Source organism: Solanum verrucosum, unplaced genomic scaffold (assembly GCF_900185275.1).
Source record: "Solanum verrucosum unplaced genomic scaffold, falcon-dt-bn FXZP01000011.1, whole genome shotgun sequence".
NCBI classification, from domain to species: domain Eukaryota; kingdom Viridiplantae; phylum Streptophyta; class Magnoliopsida; order Solanales; family Solanaceae; genus Solanum; species Solanum verrucosum.
The window spans coordinates 1,831,028-1,850,145 of record NW_026020058.1 but is presented as its reverse complement, the minus strand read 5'-3'; the positions used below and the strand labels follow the sequence as shown (position 1 = coordinate 1,850,145).

At 35.4% G+C, this 19,118-nt stretch overlaps 2 protein-coding genes across 2 annotated transcripts; one reads left to right on the top strand and one right to left on the bottom strand.

Moving 5' to 3' along the window:
* The first annotated feature begins 1,240 nt into the window (after positions 1 to 1,240).
* Positions 1,241 to 5,954, top strand: LOC125823225 (phosphatidylglycerophosphate phosphatase PTPMT2-like). Its single transcript, XM_049502626.1, has 6 exons — positions 1,241 to 1,532; positions 3,953 to 4,075; positions 4,449 to 4,542; positions 4,709 to 4,791; positions 4,868 to 4,957; positions 5,377 to 5,954. The coding sequence occupies exons 1-6, from the start codon at positions 1,317 to 1,319 to the stop codon at positions 5,710 to 5,712; spliced, it is 942 nt and encodes a 313-aa protein (XP_049358583.1). The 5' UTR covers positions 1,241 to 1,316; the 3' UTR covers positions 5,713 to 5,954.
* Positions 5,955 to 6,111: 157 nt separating this feature from the next.
* On the bottom strand, positions 6,112 to 9,203 carry LOC125823223 (protein NRT1/ PTR FAMILY 4.5-like). The gene is made up of 6 exons (XM_049502624.1): positions 9,141 to 9,203; positions 8,949 to 9,036; positions 8,548 to 8,765; positions 8,065 to 8,472; positions 7,273 to 7,388; positions 6,112 to 7,149 (listed from the first exon to the last, which is right to left on the bottom strand). The coding sequence occupies exons 1-6, from the start codon at positions 9,141 to 9,143 to the stop codon at positions 6,231 to 6,233; spliced, it is 1,752 nt and encodes a 583-aa protein (XP_049358581.1). The 5' UTR covers positions 9,144 to 9,203; the 3' UTR covers positions 6,112 to 6,230.
* Positions 9,204 to 19,118: the final 9,915 nt, after the last annotated feature.

Below are 19,118 nucleotides of genomic sequence, written 5' to 3'. Positions count from 1 at the left end.
TTCTTTGTTTAGCAACTGACTGCGATTAATATCCACTAATTTTAGAAACTTACATATTTTTATTTAAATTTATTTTATATTTCAAAAAAATTATTAAAAAATATTATACTATATTTAGTATTATCTTATTAGGTGCAGACCTCATACGTTTCCTTCCATATCCATAACGTTTCCCTCCAAAGACGGGTAACCAGAAAATCAACTCTGCCGTTATAAACCATATGCTAACTTCCTTTCTTAAATTTTATTATGGCATGTAATAAATTTTTAAGGATTTTTTTATCATATTAATTTTATTGTTAACCTATTATGACTGGTTAATTATTTTTTATAGTATTATTTTACCACAATACAAATATTAATTGATATTTCCTCTATTCTAGATTATCTGAATTTGTGAAACAATACACACATATTAAGGAAAAAAACATTTTGAACATAATTTAAATTATAATTTCCATTATAAACAGTAGTGTAATTTTTCTCCTAGAAAATATAAAACTTTATTTAAAATTATGATTTTATTTTCAAATATCCATCTCGAACTCTGAACAATTTTCAATTATTTTGGATATTGAAATTTTTTTTTTAGAAAGCTTCACCGAGAAAGTACATAATTTTATATCTAAATTAAGAAATGAATAATTAATATTAAGGGTAATCTGATTTTACAAAATAATGTGTGTTTTCTAAAATTGATTGTATGTACAGGGCCTCATAGACGAGAGAGTTTGTCTGTTGAGAGAAAAAGCAAGGTATAGAAAAAAGAGAGAGAAAGTCACAAAAATTGTTAGAGAGAGAAAGTCACCCACTCTATATGCCCTTTGAACAATTAGATTTCACCCAACAACCAAGAACCTTTCTTCAACCCATCAAATTTCTCTTCTTTTTTTCTTTTTGGAATTCTTGTTTCTTGATTTTATTGTTTTAGTCCATACATCAATTTTCTTCCCTTTTGGGGGATTGAGTTTCTTGTTTCTTGTTCTTGTTATTAAATTAAATATGGCTTGGAAAAGATACATGCTTCAATCCAATTCTTTTTGGGTTTTATCTTGCTGTTGGAATATGTGCAATTTTTGTCCAGTTTAGTTTTTTGCTGCATTTGATTTCAGTTTTGGTGAGTAAACTGGTGCCTGAATTGAATTTATTTTTCTGGGTTTCTAATTTCTTCTGTTCATGTGCTTTTTAATTACTTAATTCATTTTTTCAGGTTCTGGGTCTTTCTATTCATACTGTATAGGAATAAAAATTGGACCTTTTTATTAAGTTTGGATCCAAATTATTTTTGAGGGTTTTGTTTAGTGCAAAATAGAAAAATGTATATTGAAGAACTGAAGGAGGAGGAGGGGGAAGTAGTAAACATGGAGGAGAAGTTTTGTGATGATACTTGTGAAGGTCCATTGGCTGTTTCGGATGCGAAAAGGGCTTTGGTTGGAGCAGGGGCTCGTGCTCTTTTTTATCCTACATTGCTGTATAATGTTGTGAGAAACAAGATTCAGACCGAGTTTCGATGGTGGGATAGGGTTGATGAGGTATCATTTGTACCTATCTGTATTCATCTTGCTTACTATTACAAATTATTGTTGTTGTTTATGTATATATTGATTTTAAGTTCTAATTTCATATTGCATTGTATAATATTAGTTGGTCAATGTCATTTTTCCTAACATCTCCTGTGTTGGTAATTAGACTTCTTCAATTTATAATAGAAGTAAATGTTATTGACTTTAAGATGTGACACATAGTTTGACTAGTCCAAGTAAGCCAGGATCAAGTTCTTAGTATTGCTCTTTCATTTGTTATCTTTCTTTGTCATTTTAAACAGTAAACCCCATACGCAATACCCATTGCCCTGTCAAGGAGACAACGGTAGCTTTTTCCACTTTGCTCCCTTGGTGACTTGAATCCAACCTCTTGGCTGGCGTCGAGGAGATTATCCCTCCCTTATCATTTGTTTCATCTGTGCATTGCTCTCTTGATAGTAACTTCAATCGAGAGCTACAATTGGAGCTGCACTCTTTTAACTTGATAAACTATTGTCCATGTTACTTGTTCAAATATTCCATTAATAATATTACTTGGGAAGGCCTAAAGGAAAATCAAGTTATAGATGTGAATGTTCTCAAAAGTTCTTTAACCTTTACTGCCTCAAGCTCACCTTCTACATTAGGGCGTGATTTGTTACTCACTTTTATATAGAGTTTATGCTTCTAATATTTCGACCACATATTTATGGGATGTTTGGTTATCCTTTTAATTTCCCATTAGGTGTTCATAAATCAGTTTGTAGATTGTTAGGCTCTAAAACTAGTAGCTTGGCTCAAAATTTGTCACGAGTAAGTACAAAATTATGAGATGCAACTGCTGTAATCAGAGAAACTTCAGTGGTTGTCAGAGAGATCCATTATAGGATATGCTATCTTAGTATTAAGTTGCAATGCATATGGTTGGATTGTTTTCTCTAACGTCCTCTCATTGCTATGGTGCTTAACATGGAAAAATTAGTGCTGAGTATTTAATATAAGAGGTTTTCTAAGAAGTTGATACCTTTTCTATGTCACCGTTGTAGAAATGCAGTGTTGGAGGTCCAGATGTGCAACTGTAACAGTTGGCGACATTAATTTATAATGCTCCATTTTTCACAGATTCTCTAATACTTTTAGCTGCTTTGGTTTGGTGAATTTGATTAATTCTGTACCTATTCTCCTCTACCCTTCTTCTTTCAATTTAGAGTTGTAAATTATGTGTTCGCTGTGTATTCTCTTATTTTGTGCGGGAGGTGATTGCATATCATCATCCTGTTTACTCCCCTTGTCCTTTGCTTTCTCGGGCTAGGTTGTGATATTTGAAGAAACCGTTTCCTAAGTTTTTACATTTCAAGATTAAAATGACTGGGTGTTCAAGAAGTATAAAATTTAGGATTCTTTTACCTGACAGTGGCACCAATTTGCGTGATATGGCCAGATTGTACTTAATCTTACCGCGGACATGATAAGGGTAGAAGGTTAGAAGGTAGTCGAACGTTGTCTTAGTATTAGCGTATTCATGTAGTCTCTGGCTTGGTGGCAGCCTAGAGCACCGTGTTTGTCATAGTATGAGCCTATTAATGCAATCTTGGGCTTTTGGTATCTATTATCATGTGCTGTTTACTAGGTTTAGGTAATCGCGCCTTCTTGTTGATGTTACGGTTCCTTACATATATGTTCCCCCTTGCTTTCCTATTAGTTGTCATGTTTTTCTCCATTGTCGTTTTTTCTTTCCATTACTACTATGATTTGCTTTACTTGAGCAGAGGGTATTTCAGAAACAACCTCTCAACGAGGTAGAGGTAATGTCGACGTACACTCTACCATCCCCAGACCCTACTACGTGGGATTTCATGGGGTATGTTGTTGTTGGGCCAAATTGTACTGAATGAAAAAGGAACTTAGTGGATACAAAAGAGTTACACAAGTATTTTGAATTGGGTGTAAAGCAAATGTAAGGAGAAGAAAATTAGTATCCTTTTAGGAAAGAGTTTTAATAGCCTGTCCCTCTTATTTTGCCACTGTCCTTTCACTTCCATTCCTTTTCATTATCCAATCTCTCTCCCCTCCCAATTCTTGATCCAAATATTTGCAGTTCTTGTAGACTTGTCAGCATTTCTGGTTTATTGATTCGAGCTGCTTTCAACAAAAATTTCATTTATATACAGCTACCATGTGAATTTGAGCTGTTGTTAATATTTGTTCATGCACTACCATATTGTGGGTTTTAGAGTTTTCTCAGTTCGTTCTTTTGTTATCTGTCCTTTTATCAGAGCAGATCATATCTCTGAAGTATTGTCTCTCAAAAGTAAAATGCATGTATTGAATCATACATTGGGGTCTAACCATTTATCTTTTCTTTCACTTTTTGTTTTCAGTTGATTGAGGTGTTGTTAGTTTTTATTGATTAATTTTCTATTTTTCAGTTCATACTGTTAGGAGCTGTTCCATTTCCTGCTGATGTCCCTCGCTTGAAGGCTCTAGGTGTTGCTGGAGTGGTTACGTTGAATGAATCATATGAGACTTTGGTCCCAACGTCGTTATATCTTGTACTGTCTAAGCCCACTTTCTTATTATCACCATCTTTTTAGTCATTACATTTCATTATGTATTAAAATTGCTTGTTAAGAAGCGATTGTTATTTACTACGATAGGTCAGTAACAGGATTGAAAGAAGATGACTGGATTGTTATATGTCTATATACATATTTTGAGTGAAACTCTTAATTAAAGCATGTAGTATGTGAAGGAATGAATTACAACTAGAGAAAACATACTTGGTCCCATATGTTTGTGCCTAATGCTATGTAAGTAGTGCACATTAGCGAGAAGTTCCAGCATTTCCTATCATTCTTAAAAGGTGGTGATTTGCAACAATTTTTCATTCCATTGATGCCCCCTCTTTTTCTTTTTTTTTTGTAGGATCATGACATCAATCACTTGGTGATTCCTACCAGAGACTATCTTTTTGCACCATCAGATGGAGATATTGACCGAGCTATAGAATTCATCTACAGTAAGTATTTTTCACCCAGCTCTTAAGTAAGTAATGATGATAAGAATCTTCTCCCAGTTTTCATATATCATGGTTTCAAGTATATATCTTACATTGCCGGACTTTGCAGTTTCATTGCATTATCTCTGATTGCCCGTTCATACTTTTAATGCTTGTGGCTTTGAAGGTAATGCATCTTGTGGTAAGACAACATACGTACACTGCAAGGCTGGCCGTGGGCGTAGTACAACCATTGTCCTTTGCTACCTGGTGGGCACCACGCCTAAGAGTGTTCAATTATAATCTGCTTTGGCTATTTTGTGTTCTAATAATGCCTCTTGAGCAGGTCAAACACAAGGACATGACACCTGAGGCTGCTTATGATTACGTCAGAACCATCAGACCAAGGGTGTTGTTGGCCCCCTCTCAGTGGCAGGTATGCTCTTAGCTAGGATACCTGTTCTGCATTGAGGTTTAATTGTTCTTGTTGTTTTTGTTCCAAGTGCAATGCACTTATATTCTTGCTCAATTCTGTGCATCTGAGTTAGAATATGTCAGCCGGTCCCTCACGACTTTAAATTTGTGTGCTTTTGTGTTTTTATGATATGTATATATTACTGCCCTCGGGGCAATAGTTCAATGACAAAAGCAATAGTATAACTCACGCCATCATGGATTTCTTGATGAGAGGGCATTTAATCCACCATTTTATGGAAGCTGGAACCAATGGATTTCTTGGTTATCAAAAAGAAGAAGAATATATTACTGTATTTAAAATGCTTTCCTTGATAGCTTAGAATTCCCTGTCCTTTCTATTCTTATTTTTCTGAAGTTAAAAACGTCATACATATGCAGGCTGTTCAAGAATACTACGCAAGAGTAAAAAATACTGATAGTGATGTTTGTGGAGATGATAATTCATCGAAAATGCTCGACTTTCCAGCTCAAAAAGAAGTTGCTGTCTTTGATGATGGCTCAGTAGTTCTAGTCTCTGAATGTGACCTTGATGGATATGATGAAAGTGTTGAGTCAGATCTAACACGTAACGAAGTGTTAGTGGATTTAAAGCTTGCATGTAGAGGAGTTCAAGTTGCTCGCCAGGCAGCAATTTCTCGGCTTTCATACCTCTGGATTCGCTATCATTCAATGAAGAAGCTGGGAAGTATTGGCGTTGACATCCATGTTTATTGAGATGCCATATATGTCCTAGGCTGTTGTCTGTTGTCCTTTTTGATGGTGGTAATATTAGATGTTTCCTCCCTTTTTAACCCCTTTTTCGTGTCTTCTGAGGAGCTACATCAAAATTGTTGGAAATGTAACTTTCAAGTTGGTGAGAAGAGAAGGATTCAACAAGTGTGCGTAGTTTAATAATATGAAAGTGTTGCGAAAGGGCATAACTGTAATCAGTTGAGTTGTCTTTGTAAGGAAACTCGCGAGGCATGTATTTACTGAATTTTGATGTGTCTAATGCAATATCTTTTTATTTGACCACCCACACTATATCTATATTTGGTTTTGTAAACCATAAAAAATGTTAGTATTATTTTAGTTAATATGACATCAAAATTTGCAAACTAAAAGAACATGAGATGAATGAACAGTAGATACTTCATTTAATTTCAAGCTTTGACAATCTGATTAAATTTCAATCAACTCAAAAAGAATGAAAACACACCCCACAAAGACAAAGCATTTAATTAAAAACATATTTAATTCTTGTGATCCTCCAATCCTTGTAGTGTGACATCATTTTCATGATCTACCTTGAGAAATGGCACCCTACTAACAGAAGCTGATTTAGGCAAAACAATATCATTAGCTGAGGTCTGATGATCATCTGATTTATACTTGTACCAACAAGCCCAATAAATATAATTTATAAAGTTGAGGCAACTTAGAATAGCCAAAAACCAATAGAAAAGTTGCAAATTATTCTGATCCAAATCTTGTCCATCCAACCATCCTTTTTTACTTGAAGAAACTCTTTTAGTAACTGAGTTGATAATGTCAACAAACGCGCTGCTCAAAAAGTATCCAAACGATAGTGAAATCCATGTAAATGAAGTAGAAAGTGACCTCATTCCAATAGGTGCTTCTTTGTAAAAAAACTCAAGCATTCCAACTAATGTAAACATGTCAGCAATACCAAATATTGCATATTGGAAAGATAGCCAAAACACATGTATAGGTTGCAATGGATTTTTCAATGATTGATTCTTCCTTTTTATCTCAACCAATGCAGCTATACCCATAGAGATGATGGATAGGACTAATCCAACGCCTACACGTTGGAGTTGTGTGATTCCAGAGGGATGATTTGTGATTTTACGAGCAAATGGGACGAATAATAAATCATAAATAGGTATGAGAATACACATGAAGAGTAATGGAATGACTGGTACTGATGGTGCTGGTACTTCAAAGGAACCAAAATGACGATTCATTCGATAACCTTGTTGGACTGAGAATGTTTGAAGCTGTGCTAAACATGTGTTCATTATAATGGTGCTGCCTATTATAGGCAACATTCTTGTTACTATTTTCACTTCTTCCACTTTACTCACTGTGCAAACTCTCCATTCTGTTATTTCAACACTTTTTGGAACAACTGCAGCTTTGTCTAAACACCTGCATCCATGCACAAGAGATTTTCAGTTTCACACATAATAGACGTGTAAAACGTCATTTTCTTCTATTCAAATTATATATATAGGCCTTAATTAATTAGTTAAGATATAATTATTACATTACCTGAATTGATTAGTATGAGCAATTTTTGGGTCTGATGAATCTGAGTCTTTCTCATACAATTGTTCAGGGTTATCTGGTAATTGCAGCTTTCGGTTTCTGATCGCCGCAACGATAACCTATATAATTATTATTATAATAAATCGTTAATTAATTGACGTTATACATAAACATATCTTTTAATTTGGCTTTAATTGACATTTATATCCTTTAATTTTAGATGTGTCTAAGTAGATACATAATTGAACAAGTAGCACTTGCCGGAATTGAATTATGTCATTGCATTCAGTGTCGCTAAACATTTATATAGAGTGATGGTTATAAATACTCATATTTATTATTATCGCTAAATCCTTTATATGTTGTAGTATATGTAGACAACTTGGCAATCCATGTGAGACCCCACATAGAAAACATGTACTCCTTTTGTCCCAATTTACGTGACTTACTTTCCTTTTTAGTCAGTCCAGAAAAGAATGACACATTTTTATATTAAGTAACAATTTAACTATAAAATGTCTATTTTACCTTTAATGAAATGATTTACAGCCACACAAATTTATATCATTCATTTTGGACCACAAATTTTAAAAGTCTTCTTTCCTTTTTTAAACTCCGTGCCGAGTCAAATTACCTCACATAAAATGGGACGGAGGGAGTATCTAGTACTGCTTGTTCAACTTTATATAATTTTGTGTACGCTCAAAATTTAAAGGGCATAGGTATGAGCGGATAACCAGATTAAAGGACATGTTTATTAAAATGTAAGATGAATAAAATAAAAAAGAAAGATACCTGGAGTATCCTTGTAAGTGGTGGGGTTTGAGCAGGAAGTTGAAGTTGATAGAATGGCTTTCCAAAGATAAAAATAATGAAACCAAGAAAAGTAGTAGCAAAACTAATGAGGAAACCCATCCACCAACCTTTGCTAGTGCTAATCCAAACAATAATTGTTACACCAATAGCTGAACCTGACACTGAGCTTAACAATAGCCAGTTGAAGTATTTTCCAACTGCTCCTTTTGAATTATTCTCATCAAATTGATCTGCACCCAATGCTGGTAAAGCTCCCCTAACACCACCAGTACCCAATGCTAACAAACACACTGATACATAGAACAATACTGCTATTCCACCTTCTAATGAATTTGCCTTTGGTTGCAAAAATGAGTAACGAGCTTGAATTGTCATCAACGCCCATGCCTAATTAATGTATGCAACCATTAATAACTCATCCATAATTCTACATCGATTGATCAATAAATAAATTAAACTTACGAGTATTTCAGCAGTTCCAAAAATGATAATGGTGTTGAATCTGTTGAGGTAAGTATCAGAAATGAAACCACCAATTATAGAGAGCAAATATGTTGAGCCTAACAAGTTGGTGACCGTGTTGGCTGAACCACTCAGGTCGAAATGCATCTTGAATGACAAGTATAGTACCATGCTCACCATGTTTGCTACAAATCCAATGTTGTCTAATCCCACAAAACCTACAAATTAAAATCAAATTGAATTTCAACTTTATGGGTTTTGAATTTTTACAGTGCAACACATCAAGTATATGTTTCTTGTTGGGTGTGCTGATGGCGGAACTTGCATTTTTGGGAAGAAAGTGATACCTTTTGCTATTGGTATACATTTAATGAATTTATTACTTAATACAAATACATTACCATAGATGAAGGAAGAAGCTCTAAATCCACCTTTTCCTTTCATTTTGCAATTCCTTACAGAATTGTACTCTAACTTTGTACCTTCCTCCTGACAAAACACAAAACAAAGAACCAACAAAAAAATAATAATTAATTTTTTGTTTTGGGGGGGGGGGGGGGGGTGTGGAGGGGGAGCAAGAACTGAGTACTGACCATGGTGGCAGAGAATTGTCAGTTAGACCAATAACTGCCAAAGTGGTTTTAGGACTTGTAAGTGTTAAAATATTTGAGTGAAGAAGTATTATAAAGGCCAGGTTCTAATTATATAATGGAATTTGTTAGTTGATGTTCATGATTATGGTATGGCTGGCATTTATCTTCACTTTGACAATGGTCATAATAGCACAAACTATGGGTTGTGGGCACCCTATACTAAAGTATCTAACTTTTTATTAAAGATTTAATTATATATATATCCTGTTGAAATTACATTGTAACTATGAGTTGTGACAACTTTTTGCCTATAGAATAGTAGTTTATTATCCTCACTTCACTTATTGATTGCATTATCTAGCTAGTAGTGATATTGTGGGCACACATATTGCTAAAGTAGATATAACATCTTTTGCCCACTTCTACATGGCTTGTCTAACAAAGCCAAATCTAGGTAAAGCAGAACCTTCATGGACCCAAAAGTCCAGAGGAGTTGAAAGCAAAATTTTGGCTGGGGTCACCAGGGTTAAAATTCAACTACTTTTCTCCAAAATCAAATGTATAATATAATGCATGAACTTCCCTCAAACACTATTCTTTTGTCCAATCCCTTCTTTTAGATACTCCTTCCGTATCTATTATTTTTAATTGTTCAATTTAAAAAATTGTTATTTTATTTGTTACTAGTATGTCAAGTCAATGATGTACAAGCAAAAATGGACGGAAGAGTAATATTTAAAAAAAAACATACAAATATGTCATTTAACTTGACCTTTGTTGACATTTATGTCTTTCAACTTTGAGTGTGCACGAGTAAACACTTAAACTTATATAAAATTGAACAAACAAATAGACACGCGGGTTATGTGTGGTATAATACACGTAAGATGTCGCGTAGGACACAAATTTTCAGTGGCGTAGCTACACTCATGTTAGGGTGTCCAATTGGACATCATTCGTTGGAAAATTATAATATATATACACGTATAATGATAAACAAAGTGGTTAAATAACATATTCTGGACACCCTTGACACAACAGTATGATATAATCCAGTGGTTTTAAGCGCCTCTAAAGAGCAAAGACACACCTTAAAGTATTTGTGTGTTCAAATCTTAGTAGCACGCAAATCTTAGACACACTTTTAGAAGAAGAGCATTCACACTTACTTTTATAAGAAGAGCATTCACACTTACTTTTATAAGAAGAGCATTCACACTTTAACACCTCGACACACTTCGTGAAATATTGTTCCTTGTGGAAGTAGACGACCTGGATTTGTGTACAAGACATATATCCTACAGCTCCACCAAATAAAACATCCATTCTTGTTTGATGAACTGTCTTTCTAATTAAGATACTTCTCTGAATTAAATGCCATCTAGCTTTGAAAGTTTGAAGAAAATCTGTAAGGTTTCTCTTGTCAGAGCATAACAATTAGTACGTTAGTCTAGTCATGTCAATTTTGGACTTAAAAACGACAGGATAACTACTTGATTAGTGATTTAACACATGAAGCTAGCTCGTTATAATTCACTTATTCCATAATTTTGCGTGATATATACTCTATTTCTCAATTTTTAATTATTCCGTATATTAAAAATAGTTATTTATTTAATTTAAAAAAGAAAAAAATATATAATTTATTATTTTATATTAAATTTATCTTTGTAATTAAATATTATTAATTCTTTAATATGTAATTAATTTATAATTAATAAGAATGATATACTAATAAAATTATTATTTAAACATGAACAAATAAAAATGGAGGGAGCTGAGGGAATAATTGTTTAAACTAGTATATTTGCGCAATTGATTTCTTTATGAATATCTATCTTGGTGTGATGGAACCTTAAAAACTGACAGCTTTTATTTTGTCTTCAACTCATTAATTTGATTTGGAAGAATTATTTGACATATAATGTCTAAATAATACTACAATTTTAGTCAAATGTAATAAGGGGAAAAAAGTCTCAATTAAAAAAAAAGTAATAATTAAATGCATGAGTCTGTCTACATTTTAGTAGTAGTAGTATCATCCAGCAAGTGAGGAATTGGTTATTTTCAGGAATTTAGCATGAGAATATTCTTTCTAAGATTTTCCTGACATCAATGATCAAACTAGAGACGATTGTTTACTAAAAAAATTAGCATTTTGGTTAATAATAGAATTTGTGAATAGTGATTACATCTGAGGTGTAATTCTGTTAGAACCCTAAAAGATGGAACTAGTAATATTTTTTCAGAGTTCTGAATATGGATGACAATGGGGTGGTGTGGGGTAGGGGCGGTGCGGGTTGAGTTTAACAAACAAAATTTTTAATCCACCCCGCTCAGCCCCGCCCCACATAACATTTTTTTTTATTTTCAACCCGCTCCACCCCACCTTGCATAGACCCGCTCCGCATGAACCCGCCTCGCATATTTTTTAAATATTTTCTTTTTCTAGTTAAGTTTGATACTAAAAATACAATTCATAAAAATAAAATCATTTTTTCATTAAGTTGTATTAATTTAATAGGATAGTGACTTAAAATTTTATTTTTTAGAGGTCAATTGGGAAACATGTAAGAAATTGAATTATTTTTTATTGAACCATTTTCATTTACTATCTTGAATATTTTAGTAGCTTGAAAGAAATTATCTTAATAAATAATTCTCTATCATTCTTATAACATGTAAAAAATTAAAACTAAATTTAAACCCATAGAAAATCACATATACCGGCAACCCGCCCCGCATAAGTTTTAAAAAATCCACTTCAACCCATTCCGCATCCCACCCGCCCCGCACAACCTTAAACCCGCTGTAACATCTAGCAAATTGAAAGAACTAGAAAGAACTAGAATTAGAATGAGTGATTTTTGGAAATAATAAAAATCTAGAAAATTGGTCAAGTTAAGTGAAGTTTGAGTTTTTGGTCAACTTCAAACGACCATAACTCCTAGCTCAGGATGAGTTAGGTGTGTTTCCAAATATCATAGGAAAGATCTTGGAATAATCTTTTCAATGCTGCCGAGTTTGCGCGATTCCGAGTTCGTATGAGTGAGTTATGCCCATTGGAAGTTGGGTTGTTCAAATAAGGAAAGTCCAATCCGAATTTTAGAAGGGCATTATGGGCTTTTCACCACCCAATTAAGTTAATTTATTTTTAGCAATTAAATTGGGGTCTAAACTGAAATGGTTCAGTTTAAACAATTGGAAATTTACGCTAGGATTTTTGGAGAAAGAACGCAAGAGGAGAAAAGAGGAGAAAGAGCAAAGTTCGTCGTTCTTGAAGGTTTAGCTTGTAGATTTCGACAAGGATTGATCCCTAAAGAGGTATGTGAGTCTTTCATAGCGTTGGGTTCGTTCACCCACGTGCCAATCATGTTAATTTCAGCGAAGTTTGTTCTAGAAAGTTGATAGTTGATGAATCTTGAATGGTGTTCTTGAAATTGGCCTTCGTTCTTGAGTTAAGTTGAGATTGAGGAGTTCCTTGAGGTTAAAATGTTGGTTCCTTCAGTTGTTTGAGTTAGATTCTTGTGTATACATACTGGGTATCTGAATCTAAAGGGAATTTGAGAAAAGAATCGAGTTTAGGTGAATTGGGGTTAGAAAATGAACAAGGAACAAATCGGGAAGAAACTGGGTACCTGGTCCGCGTCGCGAACCTGTTCCTCAGAAGCGTAATTTTCCCTTCACGTCGCGGCAAGGACACGGACCTCTCTACCTTAAAAATTATTTTCGCGACTAAAATTTAAATACACCTCCGCGTCACGGACTAGTTTCCAGGCAGTGACTTCTTGATCATTTCTAATGTTTAGCTACCTAAAATCATTCCTAAACATCATGAGATCTTTCCTATCACAAATCACAATCTTTGAATCCATAATTCAATTCAAGGAAAGTTAAGAGTCAAGTAAAGAGAAGTTAAGAATCAAGTAAAGAGAAGTCAAGAGTCAAGTCAAGAGCAGTCAAGAGCCAAGTTAAGAGAAGTTCATAAAATTTCCAAAAGTCTTTTACAAATGTTTTAACTTTGTTTTAAGACTTAAGTTTTGAGTTGAGTAAAGAGTAAAGTTTGAAGTGCATTTCTTCAAAAGAGTATATCGGGACTATGTATTCCCAAAGAGTAAATGTTTTCATATTTAAACAAGAAAGGAAATTGAGATTTTCAAAAGAGCCTTTGAGCTAGTTTTCAGTAAAGAGTAAGATTATACGGGAACTAAGTATTTCCAAGAGTTAAAATGTTTTTACATTTGAGCAAGAAAGGAAACTGAGATTTCCAAGAGAGCTTTTAAGCTAAGTTTTGAGTAATTATCTCAAACCAAAGAAAGAGTTTTATTTTTACAAACATATGAGCTAAGTATATTTTGGGAGTAGAATTGAGCACCGATATGGGGATGAGTTTGAGTTCAGATAACTCACGTTTCCATAAACCATGTAGCCATCATGGGTAGTAAATGATCATACTTTTTAGATGAATCCTTAAGATGCTTTTAGCATAGACTAGTGGATCCACTTAGTTAAGCGTTCTATATGACGGCAAAGTATAGGACAGTTCTGGCAGCGTGGGCAAGACGTTGTATCACCACTTAGGCTCATAGTGGTGGTTGTCGGTTAGAGAAACTCCCACAGAAACTATATTACGTTATTATATGAGTAACGCTGAGTTTGTTATTGCATTTTTCTTTAACGAACTAAGTTGTTTTCCACTGTTTTACAAGCTTTCTATATATTGCATATGTTTATTGTTTTATATTGAGTTAAGTTATTCAGGAGTTGAGTAAAGCCAAGGTAAGTGTTCCTTTCAGATCCTTTTCAAGCTTAAGTTGTGTTTAGCATTCCAACTCGCACACTCATACATTTAATGTAATGATGTCAGTTGGCCTGCATCGTCTTATGATGCATACGCAGGTAACTAGGATCAACATCCAGCACCTCGTTGATTAGGTTGAGCACTCAAAGTCAGTTGGTGAGCCTCATTGCATTCCGGAGGACTCTTTTATCATTTGCTTTCTAGTTTTCAGCTATTAGGATGATCGGGGTCCTGTCCTGACATCCCTCTTTGATTTAGAGGCTTCATAGACAGTTAGTAGTTCAGTTGTCTTTACATTATCATTTCATATGTTAAGACCTGAGTTACCATTTTGGCCAAGTTGAATGTTGACTTTTAAACATTCTAAGTTATTTTATTAAACAATTGAGTATGTGCATTTGATCATTGTAATAATGCTTAGAGTCTTCCGCTGAGTAAGTAAGTCAGGCCAAGGGTTCGTTTGGGTCCAGCAATAGTTCTCAAGTACCAGCCACGTTCGGGATGTATGCTCGGGGCGTGACAAACTTGGTATCAGAGCACATAGTTCAAGAGTCCTAGGGAGTCTATGAAGTCGTGTCTATAGAGTCCTAGTTATCGGTGTGAAGCACGCCACATCTATAATTAAGAGGCTGCAACATTTAGGAATTCCTTCACTTCTTTCATATTCACTTCGTACGATAGAGTGTATCTCTATAAAAGTCTCTTTCTAACTCGTGCTTACACGTAACCGATTTTGAGCTGGCCTATGGTTGAGAGTGCCTTCATGGGCGTTTCTTTCCCCTTGAGCTAAGAGAAGCAAAGAGATGGTTGCCGACATGAGGAATGGGATGAATATGTTTGTTATTAGGTTGACTCGTCTATCAAGTGAGGAAAGTAAGGCAGCCATGCTAATAAGTTACATGGGCATAGCAAGGTTGATGATCAATATGCAAAAAGTTGAGAAGAACCAGCTAAAGGATAGAGAAAAGTTTGAGAATAAGAGGGCTAATACATCATGGAATGAATCTGGGCAGCAAAAGAGTAATGCAAACCGGTCTTCTTTCCAATAAAGAAGAAAGGGCCTGCTCCATCATATGCTAGTGCACCTGTACCAAGGGACAAATGTGAGTACAATAGTCAGAATTTCAGAGTTAGACCTGCGCATTCGCAAGGTAGTAAGGCACAAGAGGGTACTAAGACTCCTGCATGTGCTAAGTGTGGTAGGAGCACTCAAGGGTGTGGCCAGAATGGTCATTTTATGAGAGAGTGTCCTAATAGCAGACATAGTAATGATAATGGGGGCAATAGAGCCCAGTCTTCTTCAGTTGTTCCACAAGAAAGAGCTGTATCTAGATGAGCTACTTCAAGGGAAGGCGGAGAAGGAAACCGTATTTATGCTATCGCTAGTCGCCGAGAGCAAAAGGATTCGCCAGATGTTGTCACTGGTATGATCCAAGTCTTCAATTTTGATATTCTTCCTGAGCAACTTCTTGAGCCCTTAAGTGTTTCTACACCTGATGGTGGGTTTATTCTAGAAGAAAGAGTCTATAGTGATTGTTCCATTTCCGTCAATCACAAGAGTACCATATGATAGATTTTGATGTCATTCTAGGTATGGACTGACTTTATGCCTATTATGCATCAATAGATTATAGAACTCGAGTAGTCAAGTTCCAGTTTCCAGTGAACTAGTTATAGAGTTGAAGAACAGTTCAGCAGTGCCTAAATGTCGTTTTATTTCGTACCTTAAGGCGAGAAAGTTAATTTCCAAGGGGTGTGTCTATCACTTAGTTTGAGTTAATGACTCTAGTGTTGAGATACCTCTTATTCAGTCAGTTTCAGTAGTAAAAGAGTTTCCAGAAGTCATTCCTGATGATCTTCCCGGAGTCCCTCATGAGAGAAAAATAGACTTTGGTATAGACATTCTTCCAGATATTTGTCCTAGCTCAATTCCGCCATATAGAATGGCACCAGCAGAGTTGAAAGAGCTTAAAGAGCAGTTGAAAGATTTTTTAGAGAAAGGTTTCATTCGACCAAGTATCTCACCTTGGGGCGTTTCGGTCCTATTTGTGGAAAAGAAAGATGGTTCCCTTAAGATGTGTATAGATTACCGTCAGTTGAATAAGTTTACCATCAAGAATAAGTATACTCTTCCAAGGATTGATGATCTTTTCGATCAACTTCAGGGTGCCACTTGTTTCTCTAAGATAGACCTCAGATCTAGCTACCATCAATTAAGAGTAAAGGAATGTGATATTCCAAAGACAACTTTCAGAACCCGTTATGGTCATTATGAGTGTTTGGTCATGTCCTTTGGTTTGACCAATGCACCTGCAGCGTTCATGGACCTTATGAATAGAGTTTTCAAACCTTATTTAGATATGTTTATTATCGTCTTCATTGATGACATACTAATCTATTTAAGGATTGAAGAAGATCATGTTTGTCATCTCAGAATAGTTCTTCTGATTTTGAAAGATAAGGAGTTATATACTAAGTTCTCTAAATGTGAGTTTTGGCTTGAGTCTGTGGCGTTCTTGGGCCACATAGTTTCCAGTGATGGAATTAGAGTTGATACCCAAAAGATAGAGGTAGTACAAAATTGGCCTAGACCCACATCTCCAACTGATATTAGGAGTTTCTTGGGTTTGGCTGGATATTATAGAAGGTTCGTAGAGGGGTACTCGTCTATTTCGTCCCCTTTGACCAAGTTGACTCAGAAAATAGTAAAGTTTCAATGGTCTGAAGTTTGTGAGAAAAGCTTTCAGGAATTGAAAAAGAGGTTGACTACTGCCCCAGTGTTGACCTTACCAAAAGGTACGCAAGACTTTGTTGTATATTGTGATGCGTCTAGAGTTGGTTTGGGTTGTGTATTAATGCAGAATGGCAAAGTAATAGCTTATGCCTCCAGACAATTGAAGGTTCATGAGAAGAACTACCCAACCCATGATCTAGAGTTGGCTGCCGTAGTATTTGCTTTGAAAATATGGACCCATTATCTTTATGGTGTGCATGTGGATGTGTTCACCGATCACAAGAGTCTTCAGTATGTGTTTAGTTAGAAAGAGCTTAATCTTAGACATAGAAGGTGGTTATAGTTACTCAAAGATTATGACATGAGTATTCTTTATCACCCAGGTAAGGCTAATGTTGTTGTTGATGCCTTGAGTAGATTATCTATGTGTAGTACTGCCCATTTTGAGAAAGGTAAGAAAGAGTTAGCAAAAGAGGAGCATAGACTTGCAAGGCTAGGAGTTCGACTAATGAATTCCATAAAAGGAGGAGTAGTGGTGATGAATGGGGTTGAATCATCATTAGTGCCAGAAGTAAAAGATAAGCAAGACCGAGACCCTATTTTGCTTGAATTAAAGGCACATGTTCATAAGCAAAAAGTGATGGCTTTTGAACAAGGGGAAGTTAGTGTTTTGAGGTGTCACGCCTAGAGCCTACACCCTGGACGTGGCTGGCACTCGAAGACCATTGTTGGCCCCAAGCGAACACTTGGCCTGGCTTACTGATTCAGCAGAAGACTCTAAACATTTTACTATAATCAAATGAACTTACTCAAATAACTTTAGTGAAATAACTCAGAATGTTTAATGGTCAACATTCAACTGGGCCAAAATGGCAACTCAAGTCTTAACATATGAAATGATAATGTAAAGATGTCTGACTAATAACTATCTACGAAGCCTCTAAAACAAAGAGGGATGTCGGGACAGGACCCCCGATCATCCTAACATCTGAAAGACTAGAAAGAAAATAAAGGAGTCCTCCGGAATGCAAGAAGGCTCACCAACAGACTCTGAATGCTCAAGCTGATCCTGGTTACCTGCGTCTGCATCATAAGAAAATGCAGGCCAATTGGCATCAGTACATTGAATGTACGAGTATGCGAGTTGGAATGCTAAAACAAGATATAGGCTTGAAAGGAATCTGAAGAAAACACTTACCTTGGCTCTTCTCAACTCATGAATAAACTTAACTCAGAATAAAACAATGAAACACATGCATTATATGAAAATATTTATAAAACAGTAAAAGCAACTTAGTTCATTAAAGAAATGCAATAACAAACTCAACTTTACTCATATACAAAGTAATATAGTTTAGGTGGGAGTTTCTCTAACCGACAACCACCACTATGAGCCTAAGTGGTGATACAACGTCTTTTGACATGCTTCCAGAACGGTCCTATACTTTGCCGTCATATAGAACCTACTTAACTTAGTGGATCCACTAGCTTAACTTATGTGATCATCTAAAAAGTATGACCCATTAATACCCATGATGGCTACATGGTTTATGGAGACTTGAGTTAATATGATCTCGCATCCCCATATCGGTGCTCAATACTACTCCCAAAAATATACTTAGCTCATATGTTTAAAAACATAACTCTTTCTTTAGTTTGAGATAATTACTCAAATCTTAGCCCAAAGGCTCTCTTGGAATCGATGTTCCCTTTTCTTGCTCAAATGTGAAAACATTTATAAACTTCTTTGGGAATACTTAGTTCTCTAATAGCTTTTTGAGAAATGAACTCAACTCTTTAATCTATGTTTAACTTGAAAACTTGAGTCTTAAAATGAATTTAAAACATTGTTAAACACTCTTGAAAAACTTTAGGAAACTTTGTTTTGACTTGCTTCTTAACTTCTAGACTTGACTCTTGACTTCTTAGACTTTGATCTTAACTTTCCTTGAATTGGATTATGGATTCAAGGTTCATGATCTCGTGTATTTGATGATTTCATGAAGTAGGTACATTAGAGTGTTGGAATCAACTAGAAAACATAGGTACATTGCTAAGGAACAAGTACGAAAAGGTGGGGAGCGAATGGGGAGAACTGGCGTCCCTGGCGCTCTAAGAGGCGCAGGGCGCCAGTCCTCAACATTCAGGGACTGGTATGGGGTGTGCTGGCTGGCGCGTTGCCCCAAGGGTGAACATTCAGGGACCCTTTTGGGGGGCGCTGGCTGGAGCGACGCCCCACCCCTATACCCAGTGTTTGACGACTTTTCTTCTCCGTTTTTCATCTCTAAACCCTCTAAACTCTAATGGTTCTTTTCCCAAACACTTAGAATCATTAGTACCCTCAATACCCAATAGATTTAACTCGAAAAACAACCCAGAAACACGAATCAAATCAACACTAGGCATTCAACAATCAACCAACAAGAATTCAACAATGTTCTTC